Source organism: Rhodamnia argentea, chromosome 7, assembly GCF_020921035.1.
Source record: "Rhodamnia argentea isolate NSW1041297 chromosome 7, ASM2092103v1, whole genome shotgun sequence".
In the NCBI taxonomy this organism is placed as follows: domain Eukaryota; kingdom Viridiplantae; phylum Streptophyta; class Magnoliopsida; order Myrtales; family Myrtaceae; genus Rhodamnia; species Rhodamnia argentea.
The window spans coordinates 20,387,304-20,412,205 of record NC_063156.1 but is presented as its reverse complement, the minus strand read 5'-3'; the positions used below and the strand labels follow the sequence as shown (position 1 = coordinate 20,412,205).

The following is a 24,902-nucleotide window of genomic DNA, read 5'->3' as shown; positions in this document are numbered from 1 at the left end:
GCACTAGCTTATGCAATCCATGGCATGACAATCCACTCAAGCAAGATTTTCAGGCGAAACCCACAAGTTTAACTTTTGCATTCCACTCTGTCAGCAGTGGAGTCTTTTTGTTAATTGGTGCTTGTGCTCACATATAACTATATTCGTCCGCCTTATCATTGTAGCTTTGACATTACAATATAGGAATCTTAAGATAATTAGGTAGGTCTGCCACGTCAAAAATAGGGAAAGTAATATGACCTTTATGAGATGAAAGATTGTTATACACGAAAAGTTCTGTCGAGGAATCTTTGAAAAGAAATGATCTTGAAGGAAAATTTCGGCAATGATAGTCGCGATGATGACGGCATGAAGTGGGGAAGACCATTTCTTTGAATTAGTATTGTACAGCAATTAGCTGAAGAGTCAACAGCTAGGACACCAGCTAGTACGTCCAAATTTTCCTGCGCAAAGTCTTCTCAAGTCACTGCTAATTCTCCTAATATCGTCAACCATAGTTCCATACTTGTCTTGAAAAGACTAAGGCCCATTTGGATCAGCATTTGCAAGGGTCTTTGGGATCTCAAAGTTTAGTGACCAAATGCAAATGGCGTTTGGTTAATTTTTTAGATAGCATTGGAGAAATGCAATTGCATTTAAGACCTTTACCCCAAGGCAAATCCAAAGGTACTTTGGAATACTGCATTTTCGGAATACAAATAGACTTTTTTTTACTTTCAATTTTACTCTCGCTATACTTTCATAATTTCATAAATATCCTCGCAAGCCCTAACCTTTTCAACGAAGGCCTTAGCCACCAGCGGATGGCGAATCACCAACAAGCCATCGCCAGCCTCACCTAAGATTGCTCAACCTAAGGTGAGGCTCGAGTCATGCAACCCAGGTGGCCGTCGGCCTGGGTTGTGCAAACCCAGCGATCGTTGACCTAGGTCTCGTGAACCAAGGTGACAGCCCCCTTGGGTCAAGCCCAAGTAGTCGGTTGCTAGGTTCGCATGACCTCAAACGAGGCTAGCGGCGGTAGATTAACCTCGCCGGTCCTTAGCCGGCTTTGATTTTTTTTTTTTTAAAGAAAAAAGGCTTTGCAAAGTATGATTTTTTCAAACATCATTTTAACAAAAGTTTTATCCCAATGTGTTTTTAAAATACATTTTACCAAACACAACTTGCATTTCAAAAAACTCATTTAGCCAAAAGCCTTTGCATTTTCCTAAAGACATTTTGTGACATCCACAATTTTAGCGATTAATAAATTTGACATAGATTGGATTATTAACTAACCGTTGAAATTAAGAAAATGTAACGGGATGGTCTAAATAATGAGTGAGGACGAGACGGGCCGGGGTGATGACTACCGACCCTACTCGGCCTAGCACGGTGGTTCTAGGCGCAAGCCCAACCGGTGTGGTGCCGGGATGTACCACCCACGGTCGTCCATTTGATGGGCCAACACCAACTGTCTAGTCATGTCATGAGGTCCCGTTTCCATTCCGTTATTCCGTAGTTAAAGTCGTCGGCAAAATATAGGTCCATGGTGAGTCTATGCACAAGTCAATGGTAAGTCAATGTCCAAGTCAATGGAAAGTCAATTAGATAAGAATAATATCACTATCACTATCAAGCATTTAATGTTAGAATAAGATCAATATCACTATCAAGCATTTAATGCTAGATCAATATCACTTTTGAGCATTAAATGAAGAGACAAGATTCATTATTAACCATAAAAGTAGACCCGTAGCTATTCTAGAAACCTAAGATAACTAGCCTAAGCAAGTGGATCAATAGGAAGCAAGGTCATTAATGAGGCAACTTGGGGAAGAAGTTAGAAAACCACTATAGATAGGGGGGAGATTTCTTCAAATTTCCATAACCAACCATCCTCTCTTCCTTTTCCCTCTTCCCATCTCACGCCCCTCCCTATCTCACGCCACTCCCCCTCACCCTCTCTCTCTCTCTCTCTCTCTCTCTCTCTCTCTCTCTCTCTCTCTCTCTCATTTTCTTGCTCGCTCGGCTATAATCTCGCTCACTCTCGTTTGTTCTCAAGTAGTTCTATATAAAAAAATGTAGGGGAGTTATTAGTTTTGAAATAGGATGTTAGCTTAATGCTTGTTGAAGTAGATGTATGGTTATTCTTTATGAATGAGATGAAATGCATGTCGGAACATGTGTATAAACTTACTAAATGAAGATTAAGAAAGAACTCATTCTCGTGTGTATAAATATTTATTACGAGTGGTATAGGATTTTTTTAGAACATGTGGGTGGTATGATGATGTTAATTAAAGATAATAAACAGATCATGTGTGTGCAAGTATGTGATTACCATTAAAAGACAATGAGTGCCACCGTTAGCGAGAAAAGCTACGGTGTAGGGGCTCAAGGGTAACAGCGTATTTTAAGTAGCCGTTGCTTGCAACAACGGATTGAGTGTCGTTATTTGCTAAAAGTTTTACTTGATGAGATGGCGTAGACGTCGTTTACCAAGTGATGATATGAAGTAAAAGTGTCGTTGTACACGTGCAGAGACGACGTTTTCCAGTACCGAAAGTCCCAAGGAGAGACTCGGGAAAAGGAAGCTCAAAAGTGAAAAGAAAAGAAAATAATGCATATTGCTTTTATTGATCTATGCTTGACATTACGATTGATGTCGAACAAGGTTATTGTGAGAAATGAAATGCTTGGGAAATGAAAACCCGAAAGCGAAAAGAAAAGTTTATGGCATTCATTAAGTGTATGATTGACACTATGACTAATGTCGTGCTTGATGAATTTGAGTAATGGATCACATGATAGTTTTGTTGTTCACAACATTGGGTGTTACAATTTCTACTCTATCTCGAAATTAGTGATTTTTCGTACTGGGCTGTATGCTCATCCCTTCATTTTTCAAGGAACTAGTGTGGCTCGGTCGGTATTGCATATCGGCATGGTTACAGGAGTGGACATTCAAGAAAAGGATATAGACTGCGTTGGTTTTGTTGTTGTGTTCACTAGAATTAAATCTATTATATGGCTTAATGTGGGTACAATAGAACGAGCCCCGATGTAGTTCATGGCTTGGTTTCGAATAACAACAGCGAGACTAGTTGGTTTGTCCAAAACTTCGACAAACCCTTGGGCTTCTAGGGAGGACAGTCGCCCACACGAGAGTGAGCTACCATGGAGTTCCAGCCCGGGTATTAAGAGAATCGGTGTGTTATGAGGCCTCTAGGCCGAATTGTCTAGTGAGAAGTTGATTATGTGTGTGTTTAATGAAGAAGTGGTGAGCCGTCCCTTTTCCTTTCCCCATGATCTGGACCGGATGTAGTTCTATAGGGGAGTTATGTAATGTTTAAATAGTATATGCTATATAGTAAATAAAAAGGTTTTTAGACTCTAACGAGGAAGTTTATTTCCTAATGTTTTGGTTGCTCCTTATCCGTGCACAAAGGTTGTAGGGAGATTTTCATCATGCAAGGCATTGTTTAAATGAGTTGTAATAGACAAGTTAGTATGGGATTATCCTAGGACATCACACATGTCCCCAAAGCGGAAGCAAACGGGCCCTAATAATCCGTTTGATATAGATGTTGCTTAATTGTAATTGCACTGTGAAGTACCGTGACTTTTGTGTTTTATAATACATAAGGGAACTGCTAGCTTGACAGTCCGATAGTACTATTAGTTATTTATGACCACACTATCTTCCAATTAATGAGTGCTCTATGCAAAACACACGTTAATGGTGTGTCGATCTACGGTTGAAATTGTAACTTTCCTGGCAATACTGTCAGGAAAGCATTTCCCTACAAACATTCAACTTCACAATACGAGTAACAAAAGGCACGATACTAGAATTGCGAAGCTCGGCAATTTCGACTTTCCACAAATTGTACAAAATGAGCACAATTAAAGAAGCAAAGCTTTACTCTTACTAGGTTGAATAGCCTAACATAGTTCTCTCTCCATTAGATCTGTCTCTTAAATTTGAGTGTACAACCGTCTTCCCTAAATATTTTTTATCGTCAGAGTACGAGTAGAACATATTTGATAGCTCGAAATTCCTCACACGAAGAACAATTTGGTGATGAATAATTTAGGAGTGCAAACCTGATGCATGTGGACAAATTGATGGACCCAATTGAGGAGAATGAAAATGAAAATGATAAATTATGATAAATAGAACTTGACATCTCTAATTGCGATATCGAGTTATTAAAGTTGAAGAGCTAACAGGAAATTTTCGGATTATAAAAGTTCAAGAACTTGGCCAGAAAAAAGAAAAAGAAAAGTGTGCAAAGAAGGTACGAATATATAGATGAGAAAACTGAAATGAAACTTTTAAACTTTGCGCATAAAATACGATCAAGTCACAAAATTTTTGAATTGTTAAATCAAGTCTTGAACAATAAAATGTGCAATCAAGTCCTTTCAATGAACTTAAAATTTCCCAATCCTAGGTTAATGGAATACCAAGTTGTTACACCTATCGTGGACTCTCCCAAGTCCATACCAATCGCAATTTAGGGTTAAAATTATTAACATGTAAATTGATTTCGCTTGGAGTCGCCACTAATTAGTTTATAGTAGGTCGACTAGACACATAAATAAAGTACCGGAGAAATATTTTATTCTTACGAGCCATAAATTATGAGTCCGAGACTAGGTTACGCTAGATTTTTCTAACGTCCTTTCGATACCATTGAAAAAATGTTTACCATGCAATCTGGATTAATTTTAACATAAATCACTAGGGCAAAGGTTATCAAGCAGGTGTGCAAACAATGAAATAAACACCCAAGATAAGACAAATGGATTGCGGGGAGCATGTGCCAAGCAATTATTGGCCCTGTTTGGTTCAGCATTTGGCCAAGGGATTTTGAGAAAATGCAAATAGCTTTGGGCTAAAGGCCTTTTTCAAAATGCAAGTAGTGTTTGGTAAAATATATTTTTAAAACACATTTGAAAAGCAACTTTGACGTAAATGTTGTTTGATAAAAAATGAACTTTGTAAAATATTTTTTCTTTTTGAAAAAAAGGCGGCGGCGGCGACCGGCGTCCGGCATCCGGCGGTAGTGGCGGTAACAAAATTAAAATAATAAAAAAATTTGTTGCATTTCGCAAAAGTCCTTTAGCTCAAAGTACCTCTAGAGATACTTTGGGCTAAAGGACTTTTGAGAGCATTTGAGATGCAATTGCATCTCCCCAAATGAGCAAAAAAATGAACCAAACACCATTTACATTTGGCCAAGGGACTTTAGAGCCCCAATGCTCATTTGGAATGCTGAACCAAACGAGGCCTAATTCTTCACACTTGCTCAGAAAATTCAGAACATATTTAAGAGAAAAACTTAAGGAGTTTGAGAGTTTTCCCCCCGAGGAATGGAGACTCTCCTCCCCACCTTTGGTTTTTGCCCAAGCATCACGCCGTCCACTGTCCTCCTCCGTGCAGACATGCCACCTCCGCTCACATCTGCCGTCGTTCGACGTGTCCAGCCGCCGAAGGTCCGCCGACGTCCCTACCCTTCAGCGGTCCATGCCACCGTCTTAGCCCCGCCGAAGCTCGTCTGTCCGCCCGCCAAAGTTGCCGAGCTGCCCCATGCCACGGATCAGCCTTGTTTTGGGGTTCAATCAGCTTGCTTTGGATTGTCAGTCGTACTCTAACAAGGTCGCTGACTTGTGTTAGAATTTCTACGGATTCGGGATAATTTTCACTGCAAATTCGGGTCAACAGGCAGCTATTCTAGGAGGTTTACTACGTTTGCGCAAATGCTGAATTTTGGCTTAAAAAAGTTGAGTTCTTTTGGCTTTTGATTGCGAAGTGTGTGATATTTGATTGGAAACTTGCACATACTTTTTTTAATTTATATGATTTGCAATCAAGTTTGAGAAGTAAAAACCTTTTTGATCAAAAAGAAAGAACTTTTGTCGTTTATCAAAGCTCAAATTTTTTGAGATGTGCCTTGTCATATCACTTTTAATCAACCATTTATGTCGCCAGTCGCTCCTCGCGTGCTTCAACCTGGACCTGGAGTAGCTGGAATAGCAGTATGGCTTTGCGCATAAATAAAAAAAAAAACGTTTGTCCTTTGATTTGACAATTTGATTCACAAGTTTGGAAAAAATCGAAAAATCTAAATTTTTGCACAAAAATTCTGATTTTTTTTTTAGAAAGTTTAGTTTGATTGATAGACTTGGTTGAATTCTATGCATATTTTTAAGAATCAACAAATTTAATTGGAACATATCTTTTCTCAAAGTTTGTGGAATATTTGACATGTTTTTCAAGATCAAATTGGACGAATTGCACATCTTGTGAAAAGGATGAATTTTTGGCGCAGTAGGGCTAATTTGTCCTTTTAATTTGCGGCACTACCCCTTTGATTGCCGAATTTACAATGCCATGGGGGTGATTCTTGCATGGTCGTTATCTTTAGCATGTTTCATTGTCTTCGCATGTCTCATGTTTAATTTAGTTATATGATTGTTTGATTTTTTGTGCTATGTTAAAGTTTGCACTAAAATAAAAAATTACGCTCATAATACATGCTCCCCTTTGTGTATTGTCCCTTCGAAAGACGCACATTAAGGCATTAATTTGACTTCTATTTTGAAGTACAATTGTGCCCGCACGTGTGAATTATACCTCTAACTCTCAATTTTGAGGGGCAGATTGATAATTCCAAAAATAGAATTTCATGGTTTACCTCATGTATGTAGGGGTGATGATAATTCTATATACAATTCATTTTCCTACCCTAATGTAAGGGCACATTACAAATTAAATCGAATTTTCAAAATTTAAGGTGTATTATGGACAAAATTATTTCAAACTTTGTGTTTTTTTCCTTTTTAATTAAATCCCTAAAAAATTGTCAAAAAGATTACACCTTTTTCTTAAGGTAAATCACATTTTTTTTTCATGCTTCTCATGTCAAAAATAACATTTTAATATAAGTTGGGACTTTGAAAAATCAATTTCTTAAGTTATAATGAATGTTATATCAATTTAGGGTATTTTTACCTTCATTTTTCATAAATCCGAAAATTCATAAAAAAAAATACCAAAAATATCATTCTCATTGGATAACATATATAGTTTAGAATCATATTTGCCATGTTAGGCACGACATTCATGTCATATAGGTTAGTTGCATTAGCATTACACCTAATATGAGAAAACCCGAAATCACCAAATCAAGGATTTTTTTCATGAAAATTGGTGTTGAAAGGGCATTAATTGAAAAATTATTGTAACCAAGTACTCAAACTCATAATCTCTGGTTCGTAAGAATAAAATAGTTATCCCGCTATTTATTTGGGCTTCTAATCGCTCTATCGTAAATGATTAGTGGCAACTCTAAGATAAATCTTTGCATAAAATTGATCCTAAGTTGCGAATTGATAAGGCTTAGGAGAGTTCAAATTAGGTAAGTCAAATAATTAACCTAATAATCCATTAACCTAAGACTTTTCCGAATTTTAGGTTGCGACAATGACTGACAAGGAGGTAACACATAAAGTTTCTCTATTATTTGAGGCATTATCTGTTTGCTACACCACCATATTGAATCTATATCAGTAAAGTTAAAAGCACTTGTGACCATGGATGGCTTTATATCTTTTGATGCAGTTACTAGTATGATTCGGCGTTTGAGACTTTATGGGATCGGATTGACTATTAAGAATTATCTTTTGACCAAATATAAAGATGCACGTATACAGTACAATTTTAATTAATATAGCCCAAGTGGGAGAATGTAAAAGTTTTTCTTTTTGTGGGCTAAATCAATTAATATTTTAATTAATTAATTGGTCTAATAAAGTAAAGAGATAATATTTCTTAGAAATAAGATTTCTTAGTGATAGGGTTTCTTAATTAGTCCAATATAGAACTAAATAGTATAGGTTGAGTTAAACCTTATCCGTTATGAGAGGGTGGGCTACAAATTCTATAAATAGAGCTCAAATACATCCTCTAAACCCTAATGCAAAAATAACCACAAAAAAGTCATCTCAAGAAGAGATAAGTGAGGGGTAGTCTCATTGAAGCCAATGATTAAAGGAGGTTATAGAGAAAAAGTTTTTGAGCATTGGTTCATTACAATTCCGCATCAAGAATGATAGATCCTAAACAAGGTACGTCAATTCCTCTATTTTATACAATTTTCATTCGCATATATGTACGCGATGATCTTAAGGGGTTGCTTAAGGTTATAACAGTAGCTTACAACCTCATCATGGTCATCCACTCGGTATATAGTGTGTAACGTCAAGGAAACTTAGAGCCGTTAAGGCTAAGCATAATGGATTAACGAGGATGACCAAGACGGAGTTTGGAGCCATGGTGGTGGCAGAGGGACGATAGCGACAACATCAACCAGAGACGCCAAGGAGGGACAATGGTTGGAGCGGTCATGCGAGGTGGACAACAAAGGCAACGGATGGTGGTGGCTGCTGGAGGCATTAAGTAATTGGACATAGGGTTTCGGAGCAATTTGGCCCTTAATATTTTTATGGGATCATTCATCTTTGGTAAAATGACGCAAATGGTCCCTAAACTTTGTCCAATGTATAATGCGGTCTCTAAACTTTTAATTTGTTCAATATGGTCTCCGAATTTTGGCTCAATGTACAATGCAGTCCTTGGACCTTTGATTTATTTAATGTAATCCGAGAACTTTAGTGTTTCAGAGGAATTTAGGCCTTACATTTTTATGGAATAATTCATTCTTCGGAAAATGACGCTAATAGTCCAAGAACTTTAGCCCAATATGCGATGCGGTCACTAAAATTTTAATTTGTTCAAAATGGTCTCTGAATTTTGGCCCAACGTGCAATGCGTCTCTGGACTTTCAATTTATTTAATGTAACCCTAGAACTTTAGGCTTCGTAGGAATTTGAGCCTTAATATTTTCATGGAATAATTCATTCTCGAGAAAATTATATTAATGGTCTCTGAACTTTGGTCCAATGTACAATGCGATTTCTAAACTTTTAATTTGTTCAATATGGTTCCCGATTTTGGACCAATGTGCAATGTAGTCTCTGAATTTTTAATTTATTTAATATACTCCTAGAACTTTAGTGTTTCAAAGGAATTTGGGCCTTAATATTTTTATGGAATAAGTCGCTCTTTGGAAAATGACGGAAATGGTCATTGAACTTTAGCCCAATGTGTAATGCGGTCCTTAGACTTTTATTCTATTTCACGTAATCCTAGAATTTTAGGGTTTTAGAGGAATTTGGGCCTTATATTTTCACGGAATAATTCATTCTTGGGAAAATTACACAAATTATCCCCGAACTTTGGCTCAATGTGCAATGCGATCTCTAAAATTTTACTTTATTCAATGTAGTCCCCGAATATTGGCTCAATATACAATGCGGTCTCTAGTTTTTTAATGTTATCCTAGAGGTTTAGGGTTTTAGACGAATTTGTGCCCTAATATATTAATGGAATGATTCATTCTTGGGAAGATGACACAATAGTCTATGAACTTTAGCCTAGTGTGCAATATGGTATCTAAACATTTAATTTGTTCAATATAGTCCCCGAATTTTTGTTCAATATGCAATGTTGTTCCTGGACTTTTAATTTATTTAATATAATCATTTTACTTTATGGTTTTAGAGAAATTTGGGCCTTATATTTTCATGGGATGATTCACTCTTGGAAAAATGACACAAATGGTTCCCGAACTTTGGCTCGATGTACAATGTGGTCTGTATACTTTTAATTTGTTCAATGTGACCCTTGAATTTTGACCCAATATGCAATGCGGTCCTTGATCTTTATTTAATGTAATCCCAGAACTTTAGGGTATCAGAGGAATTTGGCCTTTTATATTTTCATGGAATAATTCATTATTGGGAAAATGACACAAATAGTCTTTGAACTTGTGTCCAATATGCAATGCGATCTTTAAACTTTTAATTTGTTCAATGTAGTCCCTAAATTTTGGCCCAGTGTGCAATACGGTCCCTAGAATTTTAATTTATTTAATGTAATCCTAGAACTTTAGGGTTTCAGAGGAATTTGGGCATTATATTTCCTTGGAACAATTCATTCTTGGAAAAGTGACACAAATGGTCCTTGAACTTTTGCCCAATATGCAATGTAATCTCTAAATTTTTAATTTGTTCAATGTAGTCCCTAAATTTTGGCACAATGTACAATGCGGTCCTTGATCTTTATTTAATGTAATATGGAACTTTAGTGTATCAAAGGAATTTGGGTATTAATATTTTCATGGAACAATTCATTATTGGGAAAATCACACAAATAGTCCTCGAACTTGTGTCCAATATGCAATGCGATCTCTAAACTTTTAATTTGTTCAATGTAGTCTCCGAATTTTGACCCAATGTGTAATGTGGTCCCTAGATTTTTAATTTATTTAATGTAATCCTAGAACTTTAGGGTTTCGGAGGAATTCGGGCATTATATTTTCTTGGAATAATTCGTTCTTGGAAAAGTGACACAAATGGTCCCTAAACTTTTGCCCAATGTACAATGCAGTCTCTAAACTTTTAATTTGTTCAATGTGGTCCCTGAATTTTGACCCAATGTGCAATGCGATCCATGGGCTTTTAATTTATTTAATATAATCCTGGAACTTTTGATACATCTTCAATTTAGTTCAAAAGTTTAAGCATCACATCGAACAAATTAAAAGTTCATGAGTCACATTACATATTAGGCTAATGTTCATGAGTCATATTTAAGCAAAATCAAAAATCATTTGTGTAATTATCCCTTCATTCTCATATTATTTAGGGGCACGCATTTTGTACTTCTGAATATCACGATACAAAAGTACCACGTGAGTGAAAGGTGATGGCTTTTTATTTATTTTATTTTATTTTTTTTGTAATTTACCATTTGTCAAAGTAGTCCGGCTTCTAACTTGGAAAAGGAAAATGATGAGTCATCTTTAAAGATCAAGTTCAACCACACTATTGGAATGACAGCAATAAAGTGAATCAAGGACCAAGCATCTCCCTTAATTCGGTTTTTGGCCTCAAAAGCATCACAAGAAAGGGGCAGAACATCAAAAAGCATCCCTAGGTAAGACCACATAAATATTCCAATCCATCAAAACAAAAATTAAAAAAAAATAAACATGAGAGAGATAATGAAATTCTAGAATTTAATAGGAGTTATTCTGGTAAGCAGCCATTTATAGCTTGGGTGAGGATAGGACTTCTTTTGGGGGGTTGTGTTGGGTAGGGACACCTGACTAGACAGTTTGGTACGAAATAGAGAAAAAAATTTAATGAGATGGGGGGCCTCATGATGCACCAATTATCAGATTTGAAGCACAGGTTCTCTTATCCGAATACCACCCCCACCTTTTACCTGTCCGGTCATTTGTCGTCAATTATTGAAGCGTAATATTCTCCTATATGAGGTCAGTAAAAGTATAGGGAAGACCAAAAAAAATTTATTCTGTAAAAGATCTCATTATGCTATATCGTTTGTGCTCACATGCGTCGAATAACGACACATCCTGGCTACTCTTTAGAGCTCAAAGTCATGGACAAACATTTGTCGAGGCTCTATTGAATATGACCGCTTTGGACAAATCGAAGAGGGGTTATAAACTCCCCGACTCAAAAGCACTGACGCCATCGGGAGTGTAGGGCCGGAGAGGTCCGTGATTTTGCATTGTTCAGTTCTTCCGCATCGCCGTCCTCGAAGCTCACCCACATCAAATTGGGGCAAGCTCGTCGTGAGTCGCTGTGGTTAATTTACTCGGACCTAATTCTTAGGAATCGAGCTTTCAAAAGGATTGTTCATGTTGTAACTCTTCAGGATGGGCCTTTAGCTAGAAATCAACCAGTAAGGACATGTTCGGTAACGTTTATCTTCCCGAGAATAATTTCTTACTAAAAATGATTCTTTCCGATTATGTTCCCTAGAACAATTTTTGAGTAGAAGAATGCATTTGGTAGCTGCACAAAATTTCTATTCCCGAGATAGAAAATGCATTTGGTACGACTCTAAAATTTCTATTCCTCATTTCTTTTATCTAATTATAAATATATCGGTGGAGGCGGCGGAGACCAATGAGCTATAGTGGCAACCAGCCACCGACGATGAACTCATGGTTGTACAAATAAACATTAAGAGTAGATTTTCAAAGAGTGAGCTTGTTTCTTTTTTTTCCTTCTTGTTTATGTTCCAAATTTCTGCTAGGAACAAATAGGTGACGTTACCAAATAGATTTCTATTCTTTTTTGTTTTTTATTTTTAGAAACAAAAGAATAGGAATTAGATAATTTGGAGTGTTGCCAAACATGCCCTAAGTTGCCTCATTGGAGTGCAAAACCAGTTAGTAATGATTAGTAACCAACCAACTCCGCCATGGAGGATTAATAACATAGAAATATAATAAGTAATCTATCATCACATGATTATAATTAGAAAAATTAATCCTTAAATACTGAATAAATAGTTGTCTAGTACACATGCACAAAACTATGATAACATAACTAAAAATAAGTTATATTATGTTACCTTTGATATTAACCACAACATAACATTTGACATACTATTAATTAGTTAATTATTGTAAAGACATTTGGGATTCATATTTATGTGAACAATAATGAAAATATATTGTTGCTGTCAATTATATAGAAAAACATTAAGATGTGAACTATGATATCAAGTTTTATCCATTGTATGATAAATGAGATGATTATTAATTGCCTCATAATCTATTGAAGTTAATTGTAACAACAATTCTACAAGATATAATTACTATATAAAAGTAGTTATTATTTAATCTGAGAGTGATGGCCTTCTGGACAATTTATTGATATTTTCTTAATCATGTCAATGTCAAACCAAACGAGAAATAGCTACTTTATTACATAAATCAAACGGTGTAATATCCATTACGGTTGTGTTTGGTTAGGGAAAAACTCCATGATAAAGGTAAATGCTTTCTGGGAAATCATTTTTCAGGAAAATAACTAGTTTTCCAATGTTTGTTGATATGTAACCAAAAATTTTTTTCACTATTTGGACCTCATTCAAAAAATGATTTCAATCTCCTGACTTTATCCGAGACCAAAAAAAAAAATTTCTAATTTTTTATTTTAAATTTTTAAATTTTTTCTCTTTTTCTAGCGAGGACTAGATCGACCAAGTCGGCGAGGCCGTCGTCGCCTATGGCCGGTTTCCATGGCCGGCAACCGATCGAGGAAGAAGGAAAAAGTAGAAAGAAAGAAATAATAAAATGTATTATTATAGAATAATAAAAAATGTAAAATAAAAGATTAATATATTGATAAATTATTAAATTCGGGATGAGAAATTCCGGAAAGTGTTTTCACCTCTTTATATTTAGAAATTCACTTTTCTACTAAGGAGATTAATCATGTGAAAGTCCGGAAAATCAATTCCTAAAAATTACTTTCACCCAAACAAATACGCCCGTTTCTATTCAATTACAGCCGTAACAAGTGATATATTATAGTCTTTTCCATATCTACAGCCAAACATGCAGTTTGCTGCAATATGATGGATTCATCTTCAGCTTTTAATGGGTGCAATTACGTTCAATTGAAAAATAATCGATGCAAATTGATGGATGTAACCAGCCTAGAAAGTCAACTTCTAAGGCCAATTAATATGAAAAATGGACAAGTTGGGTTCGACAGGTTCCCTCGAACCAAATATGACCTTAAGATTCTAGATCGAGACATGATCTGCAATGAAATAGATCGCCCCTAATAATTAGCCCTCCCTCTTTTTTATGTACTTCATATTCTTTATATAGGGATAATTAAGGAAACCCAAAAGCGAAACTTTAACTTTGTCATATACATGTTTGAATCTTCGACTCGATTGACCTCGTTATATAAAAGGACTTTATCAAAAAATTTCGTTTATCAAATGACAGCGTTCCGATCCAACTGATTAGGGGCTATCAATAGTAATTTTCACACTCTTTACCGTAATACTTCCTTTTCCATGCACTTTGTATGGACCCTCTTACTACTAGGACTAGCTATTTAACTATGTATCGTTATGCTTTTTGCTAGAAGAAGTAAATTATCGTACTAGATAGTTAGTAACGAATGTCGTTATGTCATCTTCGATGTATTTTCATATGAATATCGTGCTTTCTAATAAAATGCATCCTAGGGTGATTAACCAGACATTTCTGAAAACAAATACGACTGTGAAAACGAAAATGAGTTTGGATTAAATTCTGAGTTGTTTATAAAGAGTTCCCCTTGTAATTGGTGAATCCAGTGAAAGCAAAAACTATGAAACTAGGAGCAGAAGTTTCAATTATGTGATGTTCTGTCGTGGAGGTTGTCGTCATTTATCCTCCACTTTGCAATCAATTGGTTTCAGCATGCAAGGCGTTATTTCAATAATGTTACATAATTGATTTTCGACAGTGGTAACAGGCCGAAATTATGGCTATGGATGCAATTTCCTTTTTTATCAATTTACTGTTTGGGTTTCCATGTCCCATGGAAGAAATGCAAATAATAGCCGGATGTAATGGTGTGGCGGTCATCATGAGTGAGTTTTCTGTCTTGATCCCTAGAATATTTCAAATTGGTACTATTAAACTTTTGGGTTGGACTGTCTAACGTGGTATCAAGAACCAGTGTTATTCATTTCCACGTATGTGGGCCCACCCCCCATTAGTCAATTTTCATGTGCCGCTCGTAATCATGCTTGCATGTGAGAAGAAGTGTTGAAATTGTTGTTGCTGTCTCACACTGGTTGTGAATGGGTCATGTATGCTCTTTATATGCAGATAATATTAGATCTAATACCATGTTAGAAAGTCCAACCCAAAAAGCTTAACAAATATTAAAATTAATATCAAAATTCGCTTCAATTTTTCGAAAATTGAGTCACCATCTTCTTGTCACAAAAAACCCTAAATGACAATACTTTAAGCCATTTTTCAATTTCTCGGATCAGATTATCATACCTTCTTCCGATTTGTGGGAAAATCCGAACAACCTGAAAGTCTCATGAAATTGAGAAATTCATAATTTAGAACATGGGATCTTAGGAAATTTGAGGAGGAACAGGAGCTCATGATGATCGGATGTCGGTGGTGGGCCCTGAAATTGTTCGTGGGCCCCAAAATTTCTTTGGGAGGGGCCCAAGCGAGGGCCGCGGATGGGAACATTCTCCGAACTTTGATCCCTTTTTTGTGGCCTCAAAGAATCCCGTCATCCCTCCCTCATCATTACTCCCCCCACTAATTTGGTGCACACCACCTTTCAATCGCAACCTATAGTTGGCTTCTTCCTCGGTCAAAATTGCTTAGTCACTTAAGCACAAAATGGTGGAGGGGTGGAAAAAAGGGGTCAAAAAGAATGACCCTAAAATCGATTGCCCACGGCGCGAAAATTGTGCGGTCAAATCGGAATTAACTTCTTTTAAAACGGCTCAAAACTCCGACGGGCAGATAATTCTGATAAAGCGGATTCTTACGGGAGTAAGACAGGAGTAAGTGTCGCCGTATTCCTACGTACCTAATCGAAGGGAAACCTCTTTCGACGGGCGTTATGATCGGTGAGTTCCATGTATGAACACCACCCGCGTTTGTATTTGGTCAAATTCGCGTGAGGGTGATGTCGATAAGCCGCCACTCATCAATCAGAGGCGTGGAAATTTCTTCGAGCGAGGGAAAATTACGGATCGATTAATCACTAAATTGTCTAAGATGTAGCCCACCATAGACATAGGTCATCTTTTCTTTCCGCTCGAGGAATGGGCCAAATTGCATCCCATGTCCATCGTGTATTTGCCAAAAGAAGATAAGAAGTGTCGAATTTTTCTCTTGGAAGTGGGAGAAATTGGAGGAGCGAGTGCGTCGGCACACGAACCCTCACCCAGCCGACAAATCCCCGTTTTCGCGGGGTGTCTTGTAAGGCATCGGACCAACACATTCGTTGCTCCATCTTTCACATTTGTCGCAGGGGGGGGACTGTCGCCTCGCTCACTTCCACCCTGAAACCGCGGCGGCTCCACCGCCAACCGGTGGCCGCCACCTTCTCCGGGTCAGCGCTTTTGACCCGCCCGTCGTCTCTGGATCGCACTCAAGGCAAGAAATATACATATATCTCCATGAGTGTAGTAGTGTAGGGGCACTTTTCACGTGTGCGCCCCTTTGGAAACGGGTCCTAGCTTAGCCCGAAAACCACAAAATCCAAGAAAAGTGGCAATATAAAAGCTTCTCAATTTCCTTTTTATCGTGTCATGATCAGGTGATTTCAAGCTTATTTTTCTGGAAATCCTTCCGTATCTTGGTGTCTTCCTTCAATCTGGTCAAAGCAGGTCGCGTCTCCACCTAATATGATTTCCGTCAGTCGAGTCAATGTCAAAGGAGATATGCAGAATGTTGACCAGTGACCCGATTTTCAAACACTCACAGTAGAATCATTTGCACCTAAAAATAACTAACGATTGGCATTGGTCATCGTGCGAGAAACGTTACGACGGTCGATCGCATTGAGTAAGATCGGGGTTACAATTATTAGACGTCATGCAAGTTGTTCTAATCAGATTGTGATTGGCATAGGGTTGGGCAACAAGAGGGTTGAAACGTGCGAGATTGGCATTTGGCTACTGTTGGCACAAGGAAACGGAGATTGGTGCATTAGAAACTGTTGACAATTCCTTGTGGAAAGCAACTGGTATACATGTTGCATAATTGGTTAGCATACACATGGTAGGATCGGTTGACATGCACGCAATAGGGAGCCGTTGGCATAACAGGATAGAAGCGGCTAGCATGACGTCAAAACAGTCAAAAGTTTGAGAAAATGCGAAACAACTATTTTCTTGTCAACCCTTGTCCCTTGAACATAAGAGCGATGGAGGTCGTGGTTCGATACGTGGTAGAAGCAGATTGCCCTAGTTGACGAAGCGGTTGCCATGAGTACGAGACTATGTTCATAGAAATTGATACCACCCGCGTCCAAAACTTGGGGAATGCGTTGCCAACGTCGAGGACTCGTTCACAACATGGAGAACATATCGAGAAATTCGAAGAACAGGCCTTAGAAAGTGGAATTTGAGATCCTAGATGGTCATGTACTATAAAGACTGCGTTTGATCGTAGGATATGTTTTATCCTATCTCGTATTTGATAGTCATCCAGGACAAGATAAATGGGATATAGGAAAATAAAATAATCATGAAAGGTGGGATAGAGCCGGATAGAAGGACAATGTATTTTTCTTATTTGTCAATCTTGAGTTTGGCCTCATTGGGAAGTCTTCCTCGAAGAGCTTGGCATACATCTGGAATGAGTTTTGGGAGAAACAGGAGTCCAACGGGAGATCTCACGTTTCATGTAAAAAGTCCCAAATGACCCTTACTGATCATATAAAGCATATATACAGTGTGTTCCGGAAAATAACTCAAGATATCTTTTATCCCTCTAGTAAAATAAAAAAGAAGTCAATCGAATTTTTAAATTTTAAACTCGGATAAGCAAAAGAAATTTGGAGACAACGGAATAATAAAATAATGCAATAATACTAGTTGATGGGAAAAGTGTCAAAAAAGTCTTAACACTATTTTATTTATGTCAATTTAGTCATAAATCATTTAATTATGTCAATTTAATCGTAAACCTTATAGTGTCAATTCAGTCATTTTGGCTAATTTTGGCTAGATATTACTGATGTGAACGTCGGTCGGCCTATGTGACATGGCCGGTGCTATGGTGGATATTTCAAATAATATTTTTAATACTTTTCTATTTTTATTTTCTTTTTCTCCTTTCTTTTTTTCTGCTCTTTCCGGTGGCGTCGAGGGCTAGCCTCTCCTAAGCAAGGGTGCCCCTCGCCCCGCCACAGGACAGCATTGGCCTCACCGGGCGTCACTTGAGCGAGGGTCGGCCTCACCGAATATGGCTGATGAATAGATTTGGAAATAACAAATCAATAGATTGAATTTTTATTGGTCGGATGGGAGCCAAAGTAGTAAAGCTACGCCACGTGTCTCGTCACGCGATAATCACATAGACAAAGAATATAAAAGAATATTCTCTCAGCTGCGACTTCAACGATAATGGATGATGCCAACAAACATAAGTATGATAATCGATACATTGCCAACTTGTTCAGCCAATTTTTTGGGCGGGCTTTCTTACAGTCGAGCTAGACAGCTTGATACATAGGTGAAGGCCACACGTACCTTAATTGCAAATCTAGATTGATAAGCATGTGTCACTCCTGTAGTTTGGCTAGTGGTTGAGCATGTAGGACTTGTTTGGGGTAGGCTGCACAGGTTTGATTCCTCGGAGCACCAAATGTAGTAATTTCCTGTTTAGGCCGCTCGCTCCGGCGTTGACTCATGTCTCGCCTTGTTCGTCGATAAGATCTTTCACGTGTTTGGAATTAACCCAGCTAAGGTAGGTTTCCTCGTCATAGAATAAATGTGCACACGAGTCGATGTACATATTCACGATTAAAAAAGAAAAAAAAACTCTACAAGATACAACGGCAATTAGTTACGGAGCTTGATTCTTTAACTTGTCGTTCATCTTATTGGAATCCGGTGAATCGATCGGGATAATTGACATGACAAAATTTCGATTTTACAAAATGTCCGCCACAAGATTCAATATCTAAATTCCTCAAGATGATGTGTGGCATGTCGTGGCTTCGATCGAATCATAGGACTAAATAAATCGCACCATCCACTAGATTGTGTCTAGGGTTTATGCATTCTTTTTAATTGTGGGAAAAAAAAAAAGAAAGAAAGAAATTAACGGTTTCATGTTTTGGTCAAAAAGGATAAGGCCCTTTGATTCCTGAGATAATGGGGCAAGTGATGGGGGTTGCGGGTCCCATCTCCACCGAGGTAATTGTAATAATTTTTTTCGAGAACGGGCCAAAACCCAAGCCGTTCGATGTTCGTGTCGTGTGGGAGCGCCCCTCTTATTGCGCGCGTGTTCGTCTTTTTCACGCGTGCGAGCGTGTGTCTCCAGCCTTATCATTAGGGGCTCGGCTCGTGCCAACACCTATTTATTTCAAAAGCGAGCCACGCATCGTCTCAAAAGTAAAATCTCGTGCGACGCGGCTCTGAATTTTAATTTTAACTTAATTCGTAATTTTCGTGTAATCGCCTGGGCCTGCAATGTCACCGATTGGTTGAATCGGACGGCCCACAGTTGAAGAATTCCATCGTACATTGCCCCCACCAATTTCCCCCACTCGCCTGCGGTGCGTGGGAGTCACGCGCCCCATCAATATTTCATGGGGTACGTGCCGAAATTTGTGATCACCGCGATGCGCTTGATATTAGGTCATTCTAACATGCCATCATAAGAATTAGGAATTAGAAAAGACAAATAAAAATCGTCAATATTTTTTTAATCGATTGGCATTTGGTTTTGTCATTTTTTATTTTTTTTTGGGTCGCAAGGTTTTGACATTTCGATTTACGGCAATGTCACAAATGCATATTTCATGATTCGGCAAATGAAATGAACACTTTTTCGTGTGAGCTTCTACGGAAGTCCACAATTCGATGTAAGCTTAATTCATATGTACCTTTAGATTAAATGGATCTCACGTGACAACTCCCCTCGTTCGACGGTCCACAACACTTGAGTTGGACACCCATGCACGGGGGGAATTTATTCATAGAAAAACGACACAAAATAGTCCCCGAATTCTGGTCTACTATGCGATGTTGCTCCAAGATCTAGTCCCCGATTTTTTTTTGTTGTGGTTGTTAATGTAAATGTTCAATTTAGTTCCTAAATTACGCGAGAATGACGCAAACGGAATGACTACATTGAATACTTAGAAGTAATTCAATGAACACATCGAGCAAATTAAAAGTTTATTTTCTCTCTCTCTCTTTTTTCCGTAATTTTGCAAAGGAGGGCTTGAAAAAGAAGACTCTTGGTCCCATCTCCATGAGTGATTTAGATGAGAACAACGTCCCAGTCCCATTTTTAAGCTCTCCCAAAAAAAATTCCCCTTTCTCTCTCTCTCTCTCTCTGTCACTCACCAAACTAAGACCTAAGAATCGAATAACCAAGGGAGAAGGACTCACAGGGGAATTTGGGTTCTTGTCCCTCTCAACCTTTTCGAGAACGAGAGAGAGAGAGAGAAAAATGAAAAATGCTTTTATGGCAATTTTGTAAATTTATATATTATTATTGTGTATTTTGTATAAATCACTCATTAATTGAAAAAATATAGGATCAAAAATAATGACAAGATTGTCAGATTGTCAGGTAGCCGTTTCAAAAAAAAAAAATGGAGAAACGAAAAAACGAGGAGAAGAAATACAAGGAGTCAGGGAAGTATATAGTATTGATTTCATTTTGTTGTTTTGCTATAAATATAAAGCACGTTCCCATCGGAGAGCCGAAACTGGAAAAAAGGTGCTCTCATTTGCTTTTCTTCTCCAGCGCACCAGCCAGCCTCCCTCCCCCCACCCCCCGTCCCTAACGCTGCCAGGTCGTACTTACTGTCACTGCTCAGCTCGCTCCCCGGTCGCTCCCTCCACTTTTTCGCTTTTCAGGATCGCCGCTCTTCGGCGGCCGCTTTTCGCCGTTGCAGATTGGTGGCTCATTTATTTCTTCTAGGCCGTGGGGGAAGAAACTTGCAGCAGTCATTTCCAGCATTCAAGTCTCACTCTCTCTCTCTGTCTCTCGCTCTCTCGCTTCGCTCGTGACCGCAGAGACTTAGAAATCCGCGAGACCCCACGAACGGCGGACTCGCTCGCGTCCAAGAGAGGCTTCTTCAAAAGCGACGGGGTCTGAGTTGATTCTGTGCGGTTTCTCCCCCCGTCTTCGACCCGACCCAAAGAGACCTGTCGGGAGAAACCCAGAGGGTAGGTGGTACTTCCTTCTTTTACCGGCCGATCCTTTCTTTCGAGGTCTTTCTTTTGTTTCTTGTTTTTTCTCTCCGACCGGTTTTCTTGTTTGGGCCTTTTTGTTTTCTTCGGATCTGACGTCTCGCCGGACTTTGGGTTCTCTTTTGCCCGCTTCAGATCCAAGCGCAAACTTTTCAGAGAGAGGGGGCTAACGGAAAAGCGAAGACAGGCACAATGTTGGGTCAGAAGCAAGCAGAAGAAGCCATCGTGGCCTCCAACCTGAGCGAGTCGGCGGAGCACGACGCCGTCAAGCTGGAAGAAGACGGCGGTACCGAGAAGCAGCCGGACGAGCACTCCCCCGGCTCCTCCATCTTCAACGTCAAGAGCTTCCTCTGGCACGGCGGATCCGCCTGGGACGCCTGGTTCAGCTGCGCCTCCAATCAAGTAACGATCGATTCCAACCCCCAAAAGCCTAAAACTAAAAAACCCCATTAATCTCCACAAGCTCTCTTCACTGTTTTCATTTTCCCCCCCCATAAATTCTGGGATTATATGTGTAAAATTTGTTCATCAGGTGGCGCAAGTGCTGCTGACGCTGCCGTACTCGTTCTCGCAGCTGGGGATTCTGTCGGGGATACTGTTCCAGATATTCTACGGGCTCGTCGGAAGCTGGACGGCCTACCTCATCAGCGTCCTCTACATCGAGTACCGAACCCGCAAGGAGAAAGAGAATGTCAGCTTCAAGAACCACGTCATTCAGGTCTCTCCCTTTCATTTTTTCTCTTTTCTCTCGATGAATTCTTTCTCACCACATCCTCCACCACTGCTTCCCAATCTCTCTCTCTCTCTTTCTATTAACATGCATGATCCGACATGATCTTGATCCCACACACACCACCCATCACTCTACAGTTGTTCTTTCCTACGGGTTCCATTAGATGAGACATCAATTTACACAGTGCTTCACAGAATAAACAAAAGATCATAACGCGGCGGTTTGTGTATGAGCAGTGGTTCGAAGTGCTGGATGGATTACTGGGTCCTTACTGGAAAGCGGTGGGACTCGCCTTCAACTGTACTTTCCTCCTGTTCGGTTCCGTTATTCAGCTCATCGCCTGCGCCAGGTAAAAAAAAAAGAGCAAACTGACAAGACTAACAGCGACCAACTCGCGACTCTCGAGTTCTTTTCCTTTGTTCTCTTGCCTCGCGCTACTACCTCGACGAAGAGGGCGAAAAAGACGGGGGAGAAAATGGCTGTTTCCCCCAGATTTCGTTTTGATTCCTTCCTTTTTTTTCACTCCGCGCGTTGTGGTCGCAGCAACATCTACTACATCAACGACCATCTGGACAAGAGGACGTGGACCTACATATTCGGCGCCTGCTGCGCCACCACCGTCTTCATCCCCTCCTTCCACAACTACCGGATTTGGTCGTTCCTCGGCCTCGGCATGACCACCTACACCGCCTGGTACCTCACCATCGCCGCCATCGTCCACGGCCAGGTTCGCCCGCCACCCCCAGCCCCCTGTCGAACAAGCTCTGGCGCTAGTTAGACGAATCGGACATGGTGATAAGGTCGTGAGCTGAATTTCTCTTCTTCTTTTTTTGCGGTGGGGCTTTGCAGGTGGAGGGGGTGATGCACACGGCGCCGGCGAAGCTGGTGCTCTACTTCACCGGAGCCACCAACATACTCTACACCTTCGGCGGACATGCTGTCACTGTGTAAGAACTAAGAAGACTCTCCACTTATTTATTTATCTATTTACTATCTTTTTTTTTTACTTTTTTCTTTTTTTACTTTTACGTGGTCATTGGCAACTGTGAAAAATTCCATCCTCTGTCGGTACCCAGAAGAACATAAAAGCTTTACGAAATCAAAAAAATTTATTTCTCTGATGCAATTGTTTCTACGCGGCTTCTCTTTGCAGCTTTTGCCGGCTATTCCGGAATGGAAATCCCCAAAAACAGAAAAAGAAAATCAGTAAATCATGCACACACAAAAAAAAAAAAAACGAACTTTTGGTTCGCTCGAAGCCAACACGAATCATTACTCTCACACCACTGCATCTTTTTACCGTTTTGCCCTTTTCACCGAGAGCAGTAAAAAGAAATTCGTCTTTTAGCCGAGTCTGGTTGTTGGGTCATGGTGAATTTAACAGTAAAATTGAAATGGTCCTATTTAAAATAAATGGGACCTTATTATTATTTTGTTTTTACGAGGGTGTGTTGAGAAAATTATATGGTGAAACGAAAATTGGGCTCGCAGGGAGATCATGCATGCAATGTGGAAGCCCCAGAAATTTAAGTACATATATCTGATCGCCACCCTCTACGTCTTCACGCTGACCATTCCGTCGGCCACCGCCGTCTACTGGGCCTTCGGCGACCAGCTCCTCAACCACTCCAACGCCTTCTCTCTCCTCCCAAAGACCGGCTTCCGCGACACTGCCGTTATCCTGATGCTCATTCATCAGGTATGTACACACACGCCAGCCTGCAATAAACTTTACTGATTGTAAGGTTGTAGACATCTTTGCTTCATTTATGTGGGGGAGAATAGCGAGACATGAACATTATCTGGTGTCCTTTTTCCGGCAGTTCATCACGTTCGGGTTCGCTTGCACGCCGCTCTACTTCGTGTGGGAGAAAGTGATCGGGATGCACGACACGAAGAGCATGTGCCTGAGGGCGCTCGCCCGGCTGCCAGTGGTCATACCCATCTGGTTCCTGGCCATCATCTTCCCCTTCTTCGGACCCATCAACTCCGCCGTCGGCGCCCTCTTGGTCAGCTTCACCGTCTACATCATCCCCTCCCTCGCCCACATGCTCACCTACCGGACGGCCTCCGCTCGCCAGGTAAACACGAAAATCCTCCCCCCGGAAATCGCCATCTAAATCATCTCGAATCAATCGCGCAATCGATTAGTCAAGAACAGTGCGTGGACCTTAAGAGAGTAAATTAGTTGATTAAGTTCAGATACCCAAAGTCCAGCTTTGAGTAGAGTAGGTGAGAATGGCAGCATCAAAGTGCAAACATCGAGCGAGAGAGCCAGAGGGACCACTCGAGTTCAAAGAGAGCGTTCAAGAAACGGACTTGGGGAACATTTAGGAGATAGCAATCGAGATAGGTGGGACGTCCTTTTCCGGACAAAGAATTTTTTTTTTTTTTTTTAGGATTTTTATTTTCCTATGATTCGATTTCGTCATAAATAATGGTGTTTTTATTTACGGGTTGGACTGTTGTTGCGTTGCCAGAATTTTGTCAAAACTCTTTGGTCCCCGTACCTTTTTGAAAACCACAGCCTCGGGGTAGGTCATCTAACAAGATTCTCATTGGAGCATCCGAAGCTCTAGCGATGGAATTTCGACCGATGGCAGAACCCGGGCATCCGGGTTCGGGTTCGGGTTCGGGTTCGTAGTTATTACCGAATTGCGATTGGTTGTGATGATGGAAGTGAGATCATGCTCTGTGGTTGTGAATGGTGATGCAGTCGACGTTGATGGATCGGGCTTGAGGGCTTGACTTCTGATCCTTTTTCCCGCTCCGTTCGTGATTTGCAGAATGCGGTGGAGAAGCCGCCCTTCTTCCTGCCGAGCTGGACCGGGATGTACGTGTTCAACGCGTTTGTTGTCGGGTGGGTCCTGGTCGTGGGGTTCGGGTTCGGCGGGTGGGCCAGCATGAGCAACTTCGTCAAGCAGGTCGACACGTTCGGGCTCTTCGCCAAGTGCTACCAGTGCAAGCCTCCCACGCCCCCGGCGGGGGCGGCAACCCACCATCGCTGAGCCCCGTCTCGCCCTGGCCGGGCTAATGGCTTCGATTTCCTCTTCATGTCTCTGCAGGACCCGTAGTTTGTAACATACATGGGGAGGTAGCAATGCTTCCTTCCGTATTGTGCGTGTGATTGAGTAGTCTGCTTTTTTATTTTTATTTTTCTCTCTTTTTTATTGGTGTTTCCATTTATATTTTATTTGTTAATTTAGGTGGTAATTTATAGATTATATATATAGAGAGAGAGTGTGTGTTGAATGATGAAGATTACTTTTGGTATTAATTAAGTAAAGAATAGATAATTAGTCTTCAAAT

General features: G+C 39.8%; 1 protein-coding gene across 2 annotated transcripts; it reads left to right on the top strand.

Moving 5' to 3' along the window:
* The first annotated feature begins 20,273 nt into the window (after window positions 1-20,273).
* On the top strand, window positions 20,274-24,901 carry LOC115756196 (auxin transporter-like protein 4). 2 transcript variants are annotated; one of them, XM_030695890.2, is made up of 9 exons: window positions 20,274-20,836; window positions 20,996-21,262; window positions 21,393-21,578; window positions 21,830-21,942; window positions 22,137-22,320; window positions 22,443-22,540; window positions 23,085-23,292; window positions 23,417-23,674; window positions 24,380-24,901. In XM_030695890.2, the coding sequence occupies exons 2-9, from the start codon at window positions 21,053-21,055 to the stop codon at window positions 24,599-24,601; spliced, it is 1,479 nt and encodes a 492-aa protein (XP_030551750.1). In that variant the 5' UTR covers window positions 20,274-20,836; window positions 20,996-21,052; the 3' UTR covers window positions 24,602-24,901. The 2 variants fall into 2 exon arrangements, with proteins under 2 accessions (XP_030551750.1, XP_030551749.1); XM_030695889.2 differs by lacking the exon at window positions 20,274-20,836 and having other exon boundaries at window positions 20,969-21,262.
* Window position 24,902: the final 1 nt, after the last annotated feature.

Coding starts and splice junctions, on each gene's coding strand:
- LOC115756196 (XM_030695890.2), top strand. CDS start 21,053: ATGTTGGGTCAGAAGCAAGCAGAAGAAGCCATCGTGGCCTCCAACCTG. Junction 21,263..21,392: donor TCAGCTGCGCCTCCAATCAA/GTAACGATCGAT, acceptor TTTGTTCATCAG/GTGGCGCAAGTGCTGCTGAC. Junction 21,579..21,829: donor TCAAGAACCACGTCATTCAG/GTCTCTCCCTTT, acceptor GTGTATGAGCAG/TGGTTCGAAGTGCTGGATGG.